The sequence below is a fragment of the Callospermophilus lateralis genome, chromosome 19 (genome assembly GCF_048772815.1).
Source record: "Callospermophilus lateralis isolate mCalLat2 chromosome 19, mCalLat2.hap1, whole genome shotgun sequence".
Lineage (NCBI taxonomy): Eukaryota > Metazoa > Chordata > Mammalia > Rodentia > Sciuridae > Callospermophilus > Callospermophilus lateralis.
In genome coordinates, this window is record NC_135323.1 from 6,705,312 (window position 1) to 6,724,803 (window position 19,492).

The 19,492-nt window shown below is 50.0% G+C and overlaps 1 protein-coding gene across 9 annotated transcripts; it reads left to right on the plus strand.

Moving 5' to 3' along the window:
* On the plus strand, positions 1–19,273 carry Srrm2 (serine/arginine repetitive matrix 2). Of its 9 annotated transcripts, none has more exons than XM_076840039.2 (15): positions 1–201; positions 3,383–3,652; positions 4,525–4,632; positions 4,823–4,987; positions 5,153–5,230; positions 5,662–5,724; positions 5,836–5,868; positions 6,582–6,632; positions 6,802–6,894; positions 7,523–7,715; positions 9,547–16,214; positions 16,961–17,248; positions 18,302–18,415; positions 18,547–18,654; positions 18,742–19,273. In XM_076840039.2, the coding sequence occupies exons 2-15, from the start codon at positions 3,411–3,413 to the stop codon at positions 18,749–18,751; spliced, it is 8,214 nt and encodes a 2,737-aa protein (XP_076696154.2). In that variant the 5' UTR covers positions 1–201; positions 3,383–3,410; the 3' UTR covers positions 18,752–19,273. The 9 variants fall into 9 exon arrangements, 6 of the variants coding, with proteins under 6 accessions (XP_076696154.2, XP_076696155.2, XP_076696158.2 ...); XM_076840040.2 differs by having other exon boundaries at positions 5,665–5,724; XR_013089427.2 differs by lacking the exons at positions 18,547–18,654; positions 18,742–19,273 and adding an exon at positions 17,557–18,177 and having other exon boundaries at positions 18,302–18,382.
* Positions 19,274–19,492: the final 219 nt, after the last annotated feature.

Here is a 19,492-nt window from a genome sequence, read left to right on the forward strand (position 1 = left end):
GCCCAGGCGGGGTGCGAGTGGCGCAGTCGGAACCCGCTGCGGCCCCTGAGGAAGCGAGGAGGCGTCGGCGTCGGCTGAGGCGGGCGGACCGGCGAGGCGAGGCGGCGGCTCCAGGCCCCGAGTGACTCGGGAGCCCGGGCAGCGGCAGCGGCAGCGGCAGGACCTCTCCCCCTCACAGGCGGCGGGCGGAGGCGGCGGCGGGTGAGAGGGCGAGGGAGCGCGCGAGCCGGGTGGGGGAGGGGCGTCTCCGGCGCCGGGCCCCAGCGCGCGGAGAACGGCCCTGCCGCCACACGCACGCGCGCCCGCCGCCCTCAGCTCGCGCGGATGCCCTCGCTCGCCCCCTTCTTCCCCGCGGTCCCGGACGCGCGCGGTCTTCGACTCCCGCCCCTCCCCCATGGCAACGGCGCGCGTCGCCGCCTGCGCACGGGTTCGCGCGCGTGCTCGGCGAGAGGAGCGCGCCAGGCTCGGCTTATTGCCACCCCGCGCGTGCGGCGGAGGCAGCCTTCGCCCCCGCTGCTGCCCTTGTCAGCCTCTCAGTGGGTGGGAGGGCCCGGCCGCGAGGCCCTGTCTCCGACCGCGTTCACGTGCCCCCGCCTTTCCCGCTGCTCCCGGGCCAGCGGGCCTCCCGAGCCTCTAGACCGCGGGGCGCCGCGCCGCCCCTCCCCCACCCTCGGGCCGAAAATAGTCCTCGCGGCGGGCGGGAGGCTCCTGGCCTACGCGGGGTCCGCGCGTCGGCCGCCAGGCCTTGGAGAAAAGCCCCGGGTCCCCGAGTTACCGTGTGTGGTCTGTGTACGTAAGGTAGACCTGCGCTCCCTCTCCCACTCTCCCCGAAAGTTGTGTTAGGGCTTGGGAGGCTGTAGCAGGTTTTCGTAGCAGGAAGAAAATTCTCGACTTAGTTTAAGGTTATGGTCTCTTGTGTTAGGCGTTATTTGGCACGGAACTCTCGGAGAGCCTCGTTTAGGTTCTCTAAGATGTCTCTGAACCAGAAACGCAGTCTGTTGCCTTTCGTCTTAAGTACGTGGGCTTAGGTTCATTCCTGAGTTAATATTTTAGCTTTCTGGATTCCATATGTCTGCTCGGCTCCCGCGGTGCCCCAGCGCCGAGCTTGCTGTACTACCTAGGTCCTTGTCCTGTACACCCTCTCCCCGTTTATGTGCCATTTCCTTTCTTGATTGTCCTAGTGTTGGATTTCAGGGTACTCTGGTAACTTTCCAACAGGAAATAGTCTTTTGTTTTTGGAGATTCCTTTTACTTTATGCAGATTCTTGGAGTGACTTTAGCATATCCAGTCTATGCACTCCAGTTTTTAAGAATCGTCTGTTTGGTAGTTTTGTGTTGAAATGTAATGTCCCTTGTGAACGCCTTCGATGCTGTGGTTCCCCCCTCCCCCCAGTACCTTTTTTTTTTTTTTTTGTTATTCCATAAAATTTCTCCAAAATGTTGTGACTTAATACCCTTTCCTTAGCAGCTACTGGTTTTCCATTTTTAGGGAGTGGGAGGATTTTTGTGTGCGGTGGTATGGAAGTGTGGGTGAATGATTGGGCTGAAGAATTAATTGCAGGTCAGAAGCTTTTTGCAAAGCAGAAATTATGTGGGGTATGGAGAGACAATACAAGGTTTAAGATTAGATTGGGGAAGAACTGGTTTTAGAAAACTAAACTGAGTTGGAAGGTAGAGAAACTGATTTCTTGTGCTGTAAAGAAGTTTTTCATTTCCTCCTGAATTTCCATTTGCTTTTTCTAAATTTTGCCTTATCTGTCATTCTTTTACCCTGAGATAGTTATCTTTTATTTCAAATCTTTTGCTGTGGGGTTCAGGCAGGGACTGGTCAGGCTTGGGAATGGGACAGAGACAAACTGGACAGCTCCCTTTTATTAACATCACTACATATTTTTATTTTTTTCCTTTTTACACATTTTCATATCTTACTTCCTGGCATTTGTATGATGCTTTTTTATTCTGGGATCTTATTTATTTATGGGACTGGGAATTGAACATAGGACCACCCAGTTCTTTTTTAATTTTAACAACAACTTGCTTAGTTGTTGAGGCCGTCCCCTAACTCCTGCCTGAGCCTTTTTGAGTGCCTTGGATTACAGGTGTATGCCATTGCACTTGGCTTTTCTGGAATTTCCTACATGGGGTCTTCCCCTTATTCAATTCTCTTTTCTGACTAAACTATTTTGCCTGTTTTTGGGTTTTTTCCCTGGGGTAATTTTCCCTCACCTTTGTGTTTTGTGAAACTATCTTGGAGAGGATTCGTTGAAGAGATAGGACCATACATGGCAGGAGAAAGGAATAGGGTATGAATAGCCAATAAGTCTAGCCAGAAAAGTTGGGGTTTGGGGGTTTTCAGAATCATGCTGGGTTGAAACAAGAGGATGGAATCTGACAGGAGGCATAGTGTTAACATGTGAGAGGGATAAAGCAGGATTGAGAGAGAAAACCCAGGAAGTGTGCAACAGGGGATTGATAGGGAAAGTCAAAAGCTGGACATTGATGAAAATGAGGAAGATTTACTAGATAAGTTCAGAGTAACATATAGAGAAATTATGGGAGCAGTTGAAACAGGAGGCTGGTTTGATATGTTTAGAACATTGAATTGAAAACGGGTAATAACGGAGATTTGGAGGAGTGCAAGTCGTGAATCCTGATGGGAAGGAAATTGAAAGTGCAAAATTAGGATAGTTGATAAGAGTTGTGAATATTTGGAATCAAAGAAATGGCTCTTCCTTTGGAGGTGAAGTGTAACATCCTGGTTCTTGCGTTCTGATGTGTATGCTGGTTATAGTCTAGATGTGAGTCTTCATAGGGCACTTGATTTATGTTAACAGCAGCCTACCTGTTCAGATATCTTAGAGATTGTTGAGTTTATTTTATGTTCTTATGGATAGTCTGAAGTCCTTAGGTAAATTCTTGGGAAGTTTCTTTCAATATAGACTGTAGGACCTTAGGCACAGATGTGTGTTTTGTTTATTATGTCCACTTTGGAGGATGGTTGGTTACCAGAGTTAGATGTTAAAGAGTAGTTGGTGAGGATGTTACTTAAAGTGTATTGGCTCCAACGAAGAATAAAATGCTACTATGGAGATATTTGAGAGAAACAGAATCCTTGATGGCCTAGGGTGGAAAAAGAAGGAAGTCTAGGTGCAAAGAGGAACGATTTTGATTAATGTGAAAGAATATTGGGAGAAAAAGGCTGTAAGAATTGGGTTATAATTTAGTTGAAAGGATGAAAGGGACTTGTTCGTTCAAGAGAATGAGGTGGTATCATGCAGCTCATGGAGATGTAGTGTGAGGATGGAGAGCAGAGATGTGGGTGGTGGAAAGTGGATAGTTTGGGGCCAGGGGCCTGACCCGTGTCTCCCCCGCTCCCCTTCAGGAGCGGTGGTGCCCCCGGGCACAGGGCCATGTACAACGGGATCGGGCTGCCGACGCCCCGGGGCAGCGGCACCAACGGCTACGTCCAGCGCAACCTGTCCCTGGTGCGGGGCCGCCGGGGTGAGCGGCCTGACTACAAGGGAGAGGAGGAACTGCGGCGCCTGGAGGCTGCCCTGGTGAAGCGGCCTAATCCTGACATCCTGGACCACGAGCGCAAGCGGCGCGTGGAGCTGCGATGCCTCGAGCTGGAGGAGATGATGGAAGAGCAGGGGTGAGGGGAGGGCTGGGGGAGAGACGAGCACTGAGTGAGTGCAGAGCTGGGTGTTAGGTGGGATTTACGGAGTTTAGGGCTGGTTGAAAGAGTTCTGGAGTGGAGTTGTAGGGGAGGAGGTAAATGAGCTAGAGATTTGAAAAGAGTTAAGGGGTAATGCAAAGTGGGAGGTGAGGAAACTGTGTCTGGTGTTAAATGGGAGCCTCAGAGAGTCTGAATTATTTATTTAGATGGATGCACATGGGAAGGGGGACAATTGAGGAACAAAAGTGTGCTGAAAGGGAGAGATGGGAAAGCAGAAGTTAGGTAGGAGAGCTAGGTAAGCTGTCAGGTGTTGTCATTGGTAGGAAAGAGGAAGTAAATGGATTTTAAGGATTGAGGCCTTGGAAAATAGCAAAGCCAGAGTAATAAGGATTGGTAGAATACTGTATTAAGAGTGTGATGGGCGGGTAGGAAAGTGAAATTTTGAAGAAAGAGCACATTAAGGCACCTTTTAGAGCAGTGGTTTTCAAACTTCATCAATGGCACCCCTTTAATACAATGTACTATATTTTGAAAGCCCAGGAAGTAAGAGATTGGGTCTTGTTGAAGTTGGTGAGGCGCATTGGGAACTCTGCCAGCTAACTTTCCTCTCTTGGCTCCTGAATTGTAGCATGTTTAAAATCCACTGTTCTAGAGGGCATAGGGAATTAAGGAAGGAAAGATGATAGGAAAAGAACAGGACTTAAGGATTTTAGGGTGACAGTGAGTGAAAAGTTCTATGTGTGCATGGAGAGGGAAGGTGGGACCCCCATTGGGAATAAGGGAAATGTGAATTTGGGACTGGGGAAGTGTCCGGTCAAGCTCTAACCCTGAAGGAATTTGTCCTTCAGGTACGAGGAACAGCAAATCCAAGAGAAAGTGGCGACCTTTCGACTCATGTTGCTGGAGAAGGATGTGAACCCTGGGGGCAAGGAGGAAACCCCAGGGCAGAGGCCAGCGTGAGTGTTCCCTTGGTTCCCCCTGGACTTTGTCTGCTGCTGCCTCTGCTGCCACCCTCCTTACTTGGAACTTCTCTCTGCCTTCATGTTCCTTATTCCATGGCTGTTTGACTCCTGCTTAATTTTGTTCTGAATTTAGCTCTGTTCTTTGCTTCCTATAACCTTCACATTTCTACCTTTTTTCCTCTAGGGTAACTGAGACCCATCAGTTGGCAGAATTGAATGAGAAGAAGAATGAGCGGCTCCGAGCTGCCTTTGGCATCAGTGATTCCTATGTGGATGGCAGCTCTTTTGATCCTCAGCGTCGTGCTCGAGAAGCTAAGCAACCAGCTCCCGAGCCTCCCAAACCTTACAGGTACTCAAGACCAAGAAACTAGTAGCAATTTTTCCTTCTGGTTCTAAGCACTCTGTTCTATCTTTTTTTGTGAACTCCTTCTCAAACTCTTCAGGTTTCATTCTTGAGGTTGAAACGTCTTAAAGACAGTTTGTTTTAGCACCCGTGTTTTTTATCTTTTACTAGCCTTGTTAGGGAGTCCAGCAGTTCTCGTTCACCAACCCCAAAGCAAAAGAAGAAGAAAAAGAAGAAAGACAGAGGACGGTAAGTTGATTGGAAAGTTATTCTGTTATACAGAGGGCCAATCCTGTGGTGTACTTTGTCTCTGGAAGTCAAGGATTCTGCTTTCTGGGAGCAGCAGGTGGTTTTCAAAAAAGTCAAGGAGAAGGGAGTTATCATTTCAGATCCTAGCTGACAGTGCTTCTTAGTGGGGAAGTTTTGAGTCTCTAGCCCTGACAGTTAAAAATTGGCCAGTTGGGATTTTTGGAATTGTTTTCATTTTTAAGTGTGTTGATTTAAGGAGTTACCTATATTTCTTGGAGAGTAAAGAAATTAGCCCTAGATTGAGGTCTGGGGAGTTGATGCTGATGGCGTTATTAGATTGTGTTAGAAAACCATTTATGAGAATGTGTTGTAAGTGGAAGATTCAGGAAAGAAGCCAAGCAAAATGACCTTGCTTCTGATCTCATCTTCAGCAGGTCAGAGAGTAGCTCTCCTCGACGGGAGAGAAAAAAGAGCTCAAAAAAGAAGAAGCACAGGTATGAAGTTGAAGTAATTGTGTGATTGCAGAAGGATTACTGATTGAGTTCAGGCATTAAGTATATATTAAGTAGGTGAATGATTTTTTTTTCTCCCCTCCCCACCAACAGGTCGGAATCTGAGTCCAAGAAACGAAAGCACAGGTAAGAGCCCTTTGGCATATAGGGGCTTAGTGGCACATGGGCGTTATGAGCTATTGCTTGATGGCCTTGGTAACTCAATGTGGCTCCCCATAGTGGCACATGGGAGTTATGAGACATTGCTTGATGGCATTATTTTCGCTTTGGCCTCTGGGAGGTTTTATCTCTGAGTAAAACTTAATCCTTGATCTAATTGTTAATAAAGCTTTCTAGTACCATCCATTTCACTTTTAGGCTTTTTTTTTTTTTTTTTCCTTAAAAATTTGTTATTTCTGGGCTGGGGAATATAGATCAGTTGGTAAAGTGCTTGCCTTGCATGCACAAGGCCCTGGGTTCAATCCCCAGCACCAAAAAAAAAAAAGTTATTTATTCATGTATTTTTTTTGCCAAGCATGGTGGCACATACTTGTAATCCTAGAAACTCAGGAAGCTCAGTCAGGAAAATGACAAGTTGAAAGCCAGCTTCAGCAATTTAGCAAGACCCTGTATCAAAATTTTAATAGGGTTAGGGGACCAAGTATGACCTTGCATACCTGTAATCCCAGAAGCTTGGGAGGCTTGGGTGAGAGGATCATAAATCCAACACCAGGTCTCTTAGCCTCCGTGGGGGGATGGGGGAGGGGTTTATCAGGAACTAGCTCAAGTAGAGTGCCCTTTGTTTAATCCTTCATATTACAAAATAAATACATTTTTAACATTCTCACTTAATTTCCCAGGTCTCCCACTCCAAAGAGTAAACGTAAATCTAAAGACAAGAAACGGAAGCGGTAAGTGAATTTGAGGGGAATTTCCTTACTAAGTAGATGATTGGGTTCCCTTAGGGGGAGAAGGCATAATTAATCTTGTCCCTGAATGGTTAAGGGTTGAGGTATGAGTGAGTAGAATCCAGTGTAGGTGTGACAGCCTCCTGAGCTGTATGTGGTGGTATTCGTTCAGGTCTCGGAGTACAACACCAGCTCCCAAGAGTCGCCGGGCCCATCGGTCAACCTCTGCTGATTCTGCTTCCTCCTCTGACACTTCTCGCAGTCGGTAAGGGGTAGTCCAGAAGGAAGGGAGGGAGAGGGAATGGTGGGTTAATCAATTTAATATTTATTGAGCGCCCACGGTGTGCTAGGCGCTGCACAGACCATTCGGAAGACACGGTCCCTGCCCTCTAGGAGCTGACAGGCTAAAGCAACAGGATGGACAGACATATACATTTCCCCTTCTCTTTTTTTTTTTTTTTATTTTTTATTTTTTTGTTTCGTTATGATGTATATGGACTGCCAGAATAGGGGGGGTGGTTTGTTCGTGGTGTCTGGGGGAGGAAGGAATCCTTACCCTGGCTTCCTTAATCGGGGAAGGCTTCCTGAAGGAGGTGGGCTCAGAGGTGAGTTTTGAATGAAGTGGGTAGGGAATGGGTTGGGTGGAGGGTTTGGGGATGTTTGGGGGAGGTGAATAAAGGGGTAGAGGGAGAACATTCTTTGGGATTTTGTTGGGAAGCAAAGAAACAAAGTGGACTGAATTTGCATTCTGTGAATGATTTGAAATGTGACTAAGGCTTTTTGGAAGAGGGCTGTGTATAGTTAGGAAAGGTAGATGGGAGCTGGGAGGGGGTTTTCTATTCTCCCTTGAGCTGATTTCCCTGCTCTCCCCCATCCTCCATTAACTCCCACAGGTCTCGAAGTGCTGCAGCTAAAATACATACAACTGCTTTGACTGGGCGAAGTCCTTCCCCTGCTCCAGGGCGTCGAGGGGTGGGAGATGCGCCTTCTAGTGAACCAGGTACCACCAATATACAACGGCCTAGCAGCCCAGAGACTTCTACAAAGCAACCTAGCAGTCCTTACGAGGACAAAGACAAGAAGGAGGTATGTTCCTGAGGGTAGTGAATGTTCATTGGGTTGCTAGATTATGAGTTTTGGATAGGGCAGTGGAGTGCACAGGAGAGATGATAGCTTAATAAGAGAATTTAGTTGTTTTTTTTTTTTTTTTTTTAGTGTGCGTTCTACTTATATTTTCTTGTATATCTGCACATACTTTAATAGTCGTGATGCACTGCACTGAATCTTGAACCCTTTAGAATCAAAATTCACTGGATGTTTGCAGTGGATTTTGTAGCAGTGTCCTGTTTATGTGTGTGCGTGGATAGAATTCTAACAAGTTTCTTTAAACCTCTGTTGGTTTTTGTTTTTGTTTGTTTTTGTACCGGGGATTGAACTTGGGTACTGCACCACTGAGCCAGAATCCCAGCCCTATTTTGTAGTTTATTTAGAGACAGGGTTTCATTGAGTTGCTTATTAGCACCTTGCTTTTGCTGAGGCTGGCTTTGAACTTGAGATCCTCCTGCCATAGCCTGCTGGGATACCAGTGTATGCCACTACGTTCAGCTCTTTAAGCCACATTATTTTTAGTAGTAGATGGACACAATACTTCTGTTTTTTATTTATTTTTATGTGGTGCTGAGGATTGAACCCAGTGCTTCACATGTGCTGGGTGAGTGCTCTACCACTGAGCCACAACCCCCCCCCTTAAGCCACATTTAAATTTATTATTTAAAGATATATATATTTTTCTGTTGATGACCCTTTATTTTATTCATTTGTTTATATGTGGTGCTCAGAATCGAACCTAGTGCCTTGCACATATGCTAAGCAAGTGCTCTACCACTGAACCACAACCCCAGCCCTAAAGATATGATTTATTTCATGAAAATTTTCAACCCACTGAGGTTTTGCCAGCAGGTTGAAAACACTAAAAGGAATGGTAGTCCCTGTAGTTCCTGTTTTGTATTCTCTTTTTTTTTTTCCTTCTCTTTTTTCAATTATTGTAATATAATTTCTCTATATCTCATTCAGCAAATTTTGCAAATTATGAGTGTGATCATCTTCTATGACATTTGAGTGGTATCTAAAAGGCTTTTGTAGTTTTCCTATATTTTAGCCATCCTAGTCAAATCTTCTAATTTTACTCCTCACCCCCACCCTGGGCCTTATGCTTGCTAGGCAAACACTCTGCATTGAGCTACATCCCTAGCCCCTTGTCACTTTTTTTCTTCACACAGATCGGATTCTCAGTACTTTGCTTTTTTAAAAAATATTTATTTTAGTTGTAGATGAACTTATAGTATCTTTATTTTTGTGTGGTGCCGAGGATTGAATCCAGTGCCTTACACATGCGAGGCAAGCACTTTACCACTGAGCTACAGCCCCAGTACTTTGCTTTTGTTTTTACTATTTTTTTTAATACAGAAGTTTCTTGACAGTGAGGTCAAGTGCCACCTGCTTGAGAAAACTGCTTTCTCTATTTAAAAATGCTCTTTTGGAGATCTGGGAGTATTTAACATTCTGAGTTCTCAGCATCCATTTAAAAAAAAAAATTTCTCCACCCTAACTACTGCTCATTCTGTTATTTTGTGGTAGTATTAATTGTTAATTGCAATGCAGTAGTTATTTACATATTTTCTAGATTTTAAGACTTCAAGTTACAGGTTTTTCTTATCTTCACTTTTTTCATACTGTGCTTTGTGTTTAACGATGTTTTGTTATTGAATGAATGTGACTGCCTATGGTGAGGGAAAGGACCAATGGGTATGATGGGGCATGTGAAAGTAGTTTAATTGAAAAGGTGTTGAGATCTTACGGGTGATAGGAAATTTGGGTGCTTATGTGTCCCTATCCCTACTTTCTCTTCCACTCTCAGAAACCTGCAGTTCGACCTAGCCCCTCTCCGGAAAGGAGCAGCACAGGCCCAGAACCACCTGTTCCCACTCCGCTCCTTGCTGAGCAGCATGGCGGCTCCCCACAGCCCCTTGCAACAACCTCCTTAAGTCAGGAGCCAGTGAACCCCCCATCTGAGGCCTCCCCAACCCGAGGCCCTTCACCACCTAAGTCTCCTGAGAAACCACCTCAGTCTTCTTCCTCAGAGAGCTGCCCACCATCCCCACAGCCTACCAAAGTTTCTCGGCATGCCAGCTCTTCCCCTGAAAGTCCTAAACCCACGCCAGCTCCTGGTCCCCGCCGAGAGATTTCTTCTTCCCCCACATCCAAGAATCGGTCACATGGCCGAGCAAAGCGGGATAAATCACACTCTCATACTCCTTCCCGTAGGATGGGGAGATCACGCAGCCCTGCCACTGCTAAGAGGGGGAGATCACGGTCTCGAACCCCTACCAAAAGGGGTCATTCTCGTTCCCGGTCCCCTCAGTGGCGTAGGTCACGGTCTGCACAGAGGTGGGGAAGATCTAGAAGCCCCCAACGGCGTGGCCGCTCTAGGTCCCCTCAGCGACCAGGTTGGTCCAGGAGCAGAAATACTCAGCGAAGAGGCAGGTCTAGGTCAACAAGGCGAGGCAGATCACACTCTAGATCCCCAGCCACCAGGGGCAGATCACGTTCTAGAACACCAGCTCGGCGGGGTAGGTCCCGCTCAAGAACACCTGCCAGGCGGAGATCACGATCTAGAACACCTGCCAGGCGCAGGTCCAGGTCAAGAACACCAGCCCGCAGGGGCAGGTCTCGGTCAAGAACACCTGCTAGGCGCAGGTCTAGGACCCGATCACCAGTACGAAGGAGATCTCGCAGTAGATCGCCAGCCAGGAGAAGTGGCCGGTCACGTTCTAGAACCCCAGCTAGACGTAGTGGCCGATCGCGTTCTAGAACCCCAGCTAGGCGTAGTGGCCGATCACGCTCTAGAACCCCAGCTAGGCGTAGTGGCCGATCACGCTCTAGAACCCCAGCTAGGAGAGGGAGGTCTCGGTCTAGAACCCCAGCAAGACGAAGATCCCGCAGTAGAAGTCTAGTTAGGCGAGGAAGATCTCACTCTAGGACACCACAAAGAAGAGGCAGGTCTGGTTCGTCATCAGAGCGGAAGAACAAATCCAGAACATCTCAGAGGAGGAGCAGGTCCAACTCAAGTCCAGAAATGAAAAAATCTCACATTTCCTCAAGGCGGAGCAGGTCTCTCTCTTCACCAAGATCCAAGGCAAAATCTCGCTTGTCTTTGAGGCGCAGTCTTTCTGGGTCCTCTCCGTGCCCTAAACAAAAGTCACAGACACCACCTAGACGTAGTCGCTCTGGATCATCACAACCTAAAGCAAAATCTAGAACACCAAGGCGGAGTCGTTCTGGTTCTTCACCACCTAAACAGAAATCTAAAACACCATCAAGACAAAGCCATTCCAGTTCATCTCCTCACCCAAAAGTGAAATCTGGAACACCACCAAGACAAGGTTCCATCACAAGTCCCCAGACCATCGAACAATCTGCAACACCACAAAGACGGAGCCATTCTGAATCACCTGATCCCGAGGTAAAATCTAGGACTCCTTCAAGGCACAGCTGTTCTGGGTCCTCTCCTCCTCGAGTGAAGTCTAGTACACCTCCAAGACAGACCCCTTCTAGGTCATTGTCTCCACAGCCCAAAGCGAAGGCAATGTCACCAGGACAAAGAAGCCATTCTGGCTCCTCTTCTCCAAGTCCTAGTAGGATGACTTCTAGAACACCTCCAAGGCAAAGCAGATCAGAGTCTCCTTGCACCAAGGTGGAATCTAGATCGTTGCCAAGACGGAGCCATTCTAGATCCTCCTCACCAGATACCAAAGTGAAACCTGAAACATCACCAAGACAAAGTCACTCAGGGTCTGTGTCACCATACCCCAAAGTAAAGCCTCAAACACCACCAGGGCAAAGTCAGTCTGGGTCAAAATCACCATGTCCCCAAGAGAAGTCTAAAGAAATTTTAGCACAGAGTTGCTCTGGATCATTCTTACTCTGTCCAGGAGTAACGTCTAACACACCACCAGGAGAAAGCTACTTTGGCTCCTCATCTCTGCAACATAAAGGACAATCTCAAACTTCACCAGACCCCAGATCTGATACTTCAAGTCCAGAAATGAGACAGAGTCACTTGGAGTCTTCACCTCTGCAGAGCAAATCTCAAATATTTCCAAAGAGTGGTGGGTCCAGGTCCTCATCTCCAGTCACTGAGCTGGCATCTAGATCTCCAACAAGACAAGATGGAGGTGAATTATCAACAAGTCCTAGGCTGAAATCAGGAATGTCTCCTGAGCAGAGCAGGCCCCAGTCTGACTCTTGTCCATATCTTGCATTGGACTCTAAATCTCTTCTGGGACAGAGCAGATTGGAGTCTTCTGAATCAAAAGAGAAAATGGTCTTACCCCTTCAGGAAGATGTTGCTGCGTTATCTCCTAGGCCAAGAGACAAATTTAGTACACCTATACAGGATAGGACTGAATCCTCACCAGTACTAAAAGATGCACCTAAAACCCCATCAAAGGAAAGAAGTGTCAATGAATCATCTCCAGATAGAAAAGACCAAAATAATACATTACCTAAGTCAAACCAAGATGAGGAATTAATGGAGGTGGTAGAGAAATTTGAACAACCTTCAAACCAAGTGCTGCCTCATTTGTCTCCAGAGCAAAAACAAATGGCTGTAAGTAATTTTGAATCATCTCCTGAAGTAGAAGAAGGGCTAGCTCTTGACCAAAGCCAGTCACAAATGGCTTTGGAAGAAGTTCCTGCAGTGACCTCCTGTTGGGGAGCGCCACATTTTTCTCCAGAGCATAAAGAACTATCTCACTCTCCTCCCAGGGAGAATAACTTTGGATCACCTTTAGAATTTAGAAACTCAGGCACTGCTACAGATATGAATACTGGATTTTCTCCTGAGATTAAAGAAGATTTGAATGGACCTTTCCTTAATCAGCTGGAGACAGACCCATCTGTAGACATGAAAGAACAGTCAACAAGATCCTCCAGACGTAGCAGTTCTGAGTTATCCCCAGATGTGGTGGAAAAGGCAGGAATGTCTTCAAATCAGAGTGTATCTTCACCTGTACTTGATGCTGTACCCAGAACACCCTCAAGAGAGAGAAGTAGTTCTGCATCTTCTCCTGAACTGAAAGATGGTTTACCCAGAACTCCATCAAGGAGAAGTCGGTCTGGGTCTTCTCCGGGACTTAGAGATGGTTCCAGGACTCCCTCTAGACACAGCCTGTCTGGGTCCTCTCCTGGAATGAAAGATATACCTAGAACCCCATCTAGGGGGCGGAGTGAATGTGATTCTTCCCCAGAACCGAAAGCATTGCCTCAGACTCCTAGGCCAAGAAGTCGTTCTCCATCATCCCCAGAGCTCAACAACAAGTGTCTTACCCCTCAGAGAGAAAGAAGTGGATCAGAATCATCAGTTGAGCAGAAAACTGTGGCTAGGACCCCCCTTGGGCAGAGAAGTCCATCTGGATCTTCTCAAGAGCTTGACGGGAAACCCAGTGCATCTCCTCAGGAGAGAAGTGAGTCAGATTCTTCTCCGGATTCTAAAGCCAAGACACGAACTCCACTTAGGCAGAGGAGTCACTCTGGATCCTCTCCAGAGATTGACAGCAAATCCCGAACTTCTCCTCGGCGCAGTAGGTCTGGCTCATCTCCTGAAGTGAAAGATAAGCCAAGAGCAGCACCTCGGACCCAGAGTGGTTCTGATTCTTCTCCTGAACCCAAAGTACCTGCCCCTCGGGTCCTTCCCAGAAGAAGCAGATCAGGCTCATCAAGCAAAGGCAGAGGACCTTCTCCTGAAGGAAGCAGCAGTTCTGAGTCCTCACCCGAACACCCACCCAAATCCAGAACTGCTCGAAGAGGTTCCAGGTCTTCACCAGAGCCAAAGACAAAGTCTCGCACACCACCTCGACGTCGCAGCTCTCGGTCATCTCCCGAGCTAACCAGGAAGGCCAGACTCTCCCGTAGGAGCCGCTCTGCCTCTTCTTCACCAGAAACTCGTTCCAGAACTCCTCCAAGACGCAGAAGAAGTCCCTCAGTGTCTTCCCCTGAGCCAGCTGAAAAGTCAAGGTCTTCACGTCGTCGGCGTTCAGCTTCATCTCCACGCACTAAGACAACTTCAAGGAGAGGCCGTTCCCCTTCACCAAAGCCTCGTGGCCTCCAGAGGTCCCGTTCCCGCTCACGTAGGGAGAAAACCAGAACAACCCGACGTCGAGATAGGTCTGGATCTTCTCAGTCAACTTCGCGAAGAAGACAGCGGAGCCGGTCCAGGTCTCGGGTCACTCGCAGGCGGAGGGGAGGCTCTGGTTACCACTCCAGATCACCTGCCCGGCAGGAGAGTTCCCGAACTTCATCTCGACGTCGAAGAGGCCGCTCTCGAACACCCCCAACCAGTCGCAAGCGTTCTCGCTCACGCACATCACCAGCCCCATGGAAACGTTCTAGATCTCGAGCTTCTCCAGCAGCTCACAGGCGATCCAGGTCTAGAACACCCTTGCTCAGCCGACGTAGATCCAGGTCTCGGACTTCCCCTGTGAGTCGGAGACGGTCCAGGTCCAGAACATCAGTGACTCGACGAAGATCTCGGTCAAGGGCATCCCCAGTGAGTCGAAGACGGTCCAGGTCCAGAACACCACCTGTAACCCGTCGTCGTTCAAGGTCCAGAACACCAACAACACGCCGGCGCTCCCGTTCTAGAACTCCACCAGTGACTCGCAGAAGGTCCAGGTCTAGGACCCCACCAGTAACCAGGAGGCGATCTAGAAGCAGAACTTCACCTATTGCTCGCAGAAGGTCAAGATCCAGAACGTCCCCAGTCACTCGAAGGCGATCTCGATCACGTACATCTCCAGTCACTCGGAGGAGGTCCCGATCTCGAACCTCCCCAGTCACTCGTCGCCGTTCAAGGTCCCGAACGCCTCCAGCTATTCGACGCCGCTCTAGGTCTCGAACACCATTGTTGCCACGCAAACGTTCTCGAAGCCGCTCACCACTTGCTATTCGCCGCAGGTCTAGGTCCCGTACACCCCGAGCAACTCGGGGCAAACGGTCTTTAACAAGATCTCCTCCCGCTATTCGCAGGCGTTCTGCATCTGGAAGTAGTTCTGATCGTTCACGGTCTGCTACTCCTCCAGCAACAAGGAATCATTCTGGTTCTCGGACACCTCCAGTGGCACTCAATAGCTCCAGAATGAGCTGTTTCAGTCGTCCTAGCATGTCACCAACTCCTCTTGACCGATGTAGATCACCTGGAATGCTTGAACCCCTTGGCAGTGCTAGAACACCCATGTCTGTCCTGCAACAAGCTGGTGGCTCCATGATGGATGGCCCAGGTCCCAGAATACCTGATCATCCAAGAACATCTGTGCCAGAAAATCATGCGCAGTCTAGAATTGCACTTGCCTTGACAGCTATCAGCCTTGGCACTGCCCGACCTCCTCCATCCATGTCTGCTGCTGGTCTTGCTGCAAGAATGTCCCAGGTGCCAGCTCCGGTACCTCTCATGAGTCTCAGAACGGCCCCAGCTGCCAATCTTGCTAGCAGGATTCCTGCAGCCTCTGCAGCAGCCATGAACCTGGCCAGTGCCCGGACACCTGCTATCCCAACTGCAGTGAACCTGGCAGACTCACGAGCACCAGCTGCAGCAGCAGCCATGAACTTGGCCAGCCCCAGAACTGCAGTGGCACCTTCAGCTGTGAATCTTGCTGACCCTCGGACCCCCACAGCTCCAGCTGTGAACCTAGCAGGAGCCAGAACCCCTGCTGCCTTGGCAGCTTTGAGTCTTTCAGGATCTGGCACGCCTCCAACTGCTGCAAATTATCCCTCTAGTTCCAGAACACCCCAGGCTCCAGCCCCTGCAAACCTCGTGGGTCCACGATCTGCACATGCCACAGCTCCTGTGAATATTGCCAGTTCTAGAACCCCTTCAGCCTTGGCCTCTGCAAGTCTCACCAGTGCTAGGATGGCCCCAGCATTGTCTGGTGCAAACCTTACCAGCCCCAGGGTGCCCCTTTCTGCTTATGAGCGTGTTAGTGGCAGAGCTTCACCCCCGCTTCTTGACCGAGCCAGGTCTAGAACACCACCATCAGCCCCAAGCCAGTCTAGAATGACCTCTGAGCGGGCTCCCTCCCCTGCCTCCAGAATGATCCAGGCTCCTTCACAGTCTCTTCTCCCTCCAGCACAGGATCGACCTAGGTCTCCTGTGCCATCTGCTTTTTCAGACCAATCCCATTCAAATGCCCAGACCACTTCTGTAGCAGGGTCTCAGTCCCTTTCCTCTGCGACGGTGGCAAAGGCCATGTCCTCCACTGGTGACCACAATGGCATGCTTTCTGGCCCTATTCCTGGGGTGCCTCACCCAGAGGGTGGGGAGCCACCTGCCTCTACTGGGGCCCAGCAGCCTTCTGCGTTGGCCACCCCGCAACCAGCAAAGGAGCGGCGGAGTTCCTCCTCCTCCTCCAGCTCCTCCAGCTCCTCTTCATCATCATCGTCATCGTCTTCGTCATCTTCCTCCTCTGGCTCCAGTTCTAGCGACTCAGAGGGCTCTAGCCTTCCAGCTCAGCCTGAGGTGGCACTGAAGAGGTGAGGGAACTTTATTTTCAGGAATCTTCTAGTGGGAAAGGAATTGGGAATGGATGAGGGAGTGGGGTGGGAGCAACCATATCTCAGGTTCTTGGTTCTTTGAGAAGGTATGGGGAACCTTGACCCTCAAGCTGGGGGTAGAAGAGAATGCTGGGGTGGGGGCTACGGGTGGGGAGGGATGGGACAGGAAAAAGTCTCAGAAGATTAATTCTCTAGAGGATAATGATAAGTTTTCCATCTCTACAGAGGACAGAACTAGAGGAAATGGACTTAATTTTACAGCAGGAGGGATGGCAGTTAGACCTCAAGAGGAACTCCCTGGGCTGGAAGGATCTTCAGAGGTCATCCCATCCCTCTCCCTGCCTCCAGGCAGGACGGCCCCTCCCCAAGCCAACCTGCACTCACAGGGGCCTCCCCAAGCTGCGGCTCTCCGAGGAAGGAGACCACCCAGCTTCAGCTTCCACATCTGAGCCCAGGGGCCTTATTCCTTCATCAGGGACATTCTTGAGGTTTAACCTTGATCCCTTGTGCTGCGGGCCCCAGCCTGTTGCTTGTGTTAGCAGAGGTTGGGTCAGCTCGGGCCAATGATCTCCAGAGAAGCACTCACTGGCTCGCTGCAGGTTGCTCCGAGAGCTCCCAGGGCCTTTCTCAGGCACCCCTCCCCCACTGCCATTCCTCCAGGCCAAGGAAGGTAGGGTTGGGGCTGGGGCAGCTTGTCTCTTTGTAACACTGCTCTTCTCCCACAGGGTCCCCAGCCCCACTCCAGCACCAAAGGAGGCTGTTCGAGAGGGACGTCCCCAGGAGCCAGCCCCAGCGAAACGGAAGAGGCGCTCTAGCAGCTCTAGTTCCAGCTCCTCCTCTTCCTCTTCCTCCTCTTCTTCCTCCTCTTCCTCTTCTTCCTCCTCCTCCTCCTCATCCTCTTCCTCCTCCTCCTCCTCCTCCTCTTCTTCCTCTTCCCCTTCCCCTGCTAAGCCAGGCCCTCAGGCCTTGCCCAAACCTGCAAGCCCCAAGAAGCCACCCCCTGGCGAGCGGAGGTGAGTCCTGACCTGCCCGAGGTGGAGGGGAGGGTGATTTCTCCAGAATGGGCCCCTTGTGGACATCTGTGTCTGGTTGTAAGGGAGGAGTCGGGCACGCTCCTCTGCCCACTATTCTCTGCACCCTGTTCTGGTAAAGGGCTGCACCATCCAAGTGGGTTCTCAAGCCAGAACTGGGAAGTCCTAGGTTTCTTTCTTTCCCCCAACATGCAGCCTGGTCCCAGGGATTCTAGCTCTTTTAAGTCTCCCCATTGCTGCTACAGGGCTCTGGTCTGGCCACCATCATCTTCTCCCGACTCTGTCCACAGCCTCTTCCCTGTCTCCCTGCCTCCACGCCATTCTCTTCCACACGTAGCCAGAGGGATCTTTCTAAAACGCACATCTGGTTACTTCCCTCCACTCCACAAATCCTTCCGGGACGCCCTGTGGCCTGCAGGATAAAGCCCCACCTCTGCGGGAATGGCGTGTGAGGCTCTTCACCAGCTGGCCTTGCCCACCCTGTGCTCCTCCTGCCCGCCCCCATACATGCCCTGTGCTCCAGCCACACCCAGCGCCTTGCAGTCAAGGAGAGCCCATGCCTTTGGACATGCTGTTCCTTCTGCCTGGAATTTCCTTGTCCGCCTGGTGAACTCCACTGCAAGACTCCACTCAAAACAGCACCTCCGAGAAGATTGTCCCGCCCCCGCCCCTGCCCTGCCCATGTATCCGTGCCCCAAGTCCCCAGATCCATGCACATCCATCCCTGTGGGGTTGCTTCCTACACATGGGGCCCTGCGTGCCTCCCTTGTTGGCCTTCCTTCACTACCAGACTGAGCTCCTCCAAGGGCAGGGACTGTCTTTATCTTTGCATCCCCCGCTGCACCCTGTGCCCTGCCCACTGTGGGCACTCAGTGGAAGGTGTGCGGGCGGATGGGTGAGTGCGGACAAAGGTGGGTCTGAGGCTGGCCCTGCGTGGTGTGAGGTTTGGTGGTCAGGACCTGGGTGGGTGGTTCTGAGTGCTGGCTGGTGGATTTGGAAGTGCGTTGTGCTATGGGAGCTTCCTCTGCTCCCCAGGTCCCGCAGCCCCCGGAAGCCTATAGATTCCCTTCGGGACTCGAGGTCCCTCAGCTACTCACCTGTGGAGCGACGCCGTCCCTCACCTCAGCCCTCACCACGGGACCAGCAGAGGTAAAGCCCACCCCAGAGGTTAACAGTCTTGAATGACCAGCACAGGACTTGAGCGAAAAACCAGTTTCAAGGTTCAGAGATGTCTGAGGCTGGTGCCACCCAGTGGTCTGATGTTTTTTTTGTTGCAACAGCAATGAGCGGGTTTCCCGGAGAGGCCAGCGTGGGGACAGCCATTCTCCGGGCCATAAGCGCAGGAGGGAAACTCCTAGCCCCCGTCCCATGCGACACCGCTCCTCCAGGTATGTCTCCTGAAGGGTATCTCATTCTAATGGGTGACAGGAGCTGAACTTGATTTTTGGCATTGATTCTGGTCTTTTCTGCTACAGGTCTCCTTAAATCACCGCACCCCATGCTCTGGAGCCACAGGGAGTGTCCCCCAACAGCTGTGGGAGGTCCTTGTCTTCCCCCACCTTTGAATCCTGGCAGCATCTTGGGTGGAGGGCTCCCTCCCCCCCCTCCTCCCTTTTTTTCCTTTGTTCCTGTGAAATGTTAATCTCTGTGAGTTTTTCCTGGTTCATGTGTTTGGGGGGGTTTTGGGGGTGGGAGGGAATGAATGCTGATGGGAGTTGGGGGAGGAGAGGATACAGTTCAGACACTGAGGCCTAGAATCAGAGAGGCCCTGGGAGGTGCAGCCACCTGAAGTTCCTGGGGGTGATGGTTTAGAATTTAGAAGTTGAGGTATTCTTGGATGGAAGGGGCAGGAGTTAAAAAAAATTAGCTGGCCCCTACTGCCCCCCATGAGGTTGTGACCCCCTCCCCCAATTTTTCTTCATGTTTCTTAAAAGGCATTTTGGTTTTTTTAAAATCTGTACAGCAAGAGCAACTTTTTCTGTCAAATAAAAATGAGAAATGCAGGAATTGGGTCTATAGATTGTTTATTTTAAGTGGTGAGAGAGCAAATTGGAAGAACCACCTTCACCTTATACCCTGACTGGAAGTCCCCAAGGCCTTTGCCCTGGATCTCCTGAAGCCCTTGGGGGGGGGGGGGGCAATGATGAAGTAGGAACCCACTTTAACACTGGTTACAGCCCACAGCTTGAGTCCCCCTGAGAGAGTCTAAGGAAACACCTGGAAATT

Bases quoted from the DNA above. Each gene is read 5' to 3' on its own strand.
- Srrm2 (XM_076840039.2), top strand. From the start codon at position 3,411: ATGTACAACGGGATCGGGCTGCCGACGCCCCGGGGCAGCGGCACCAAC. The intron at 4,988-5,152 runs GTACTCAAGACC...ATCTTTTACTAG, and splicing joins GAGCCTCCCAAACCTTACAG to CCTTGTTAGGGAGTCCAGCA. The intron at 6,633-6,801 runs GTAAGTGAATTT...GTATTCGTTCAG, and splicing joins AAAGACAAGAAACGGAAGCG to GTCTCGGAGTACAACACCAG.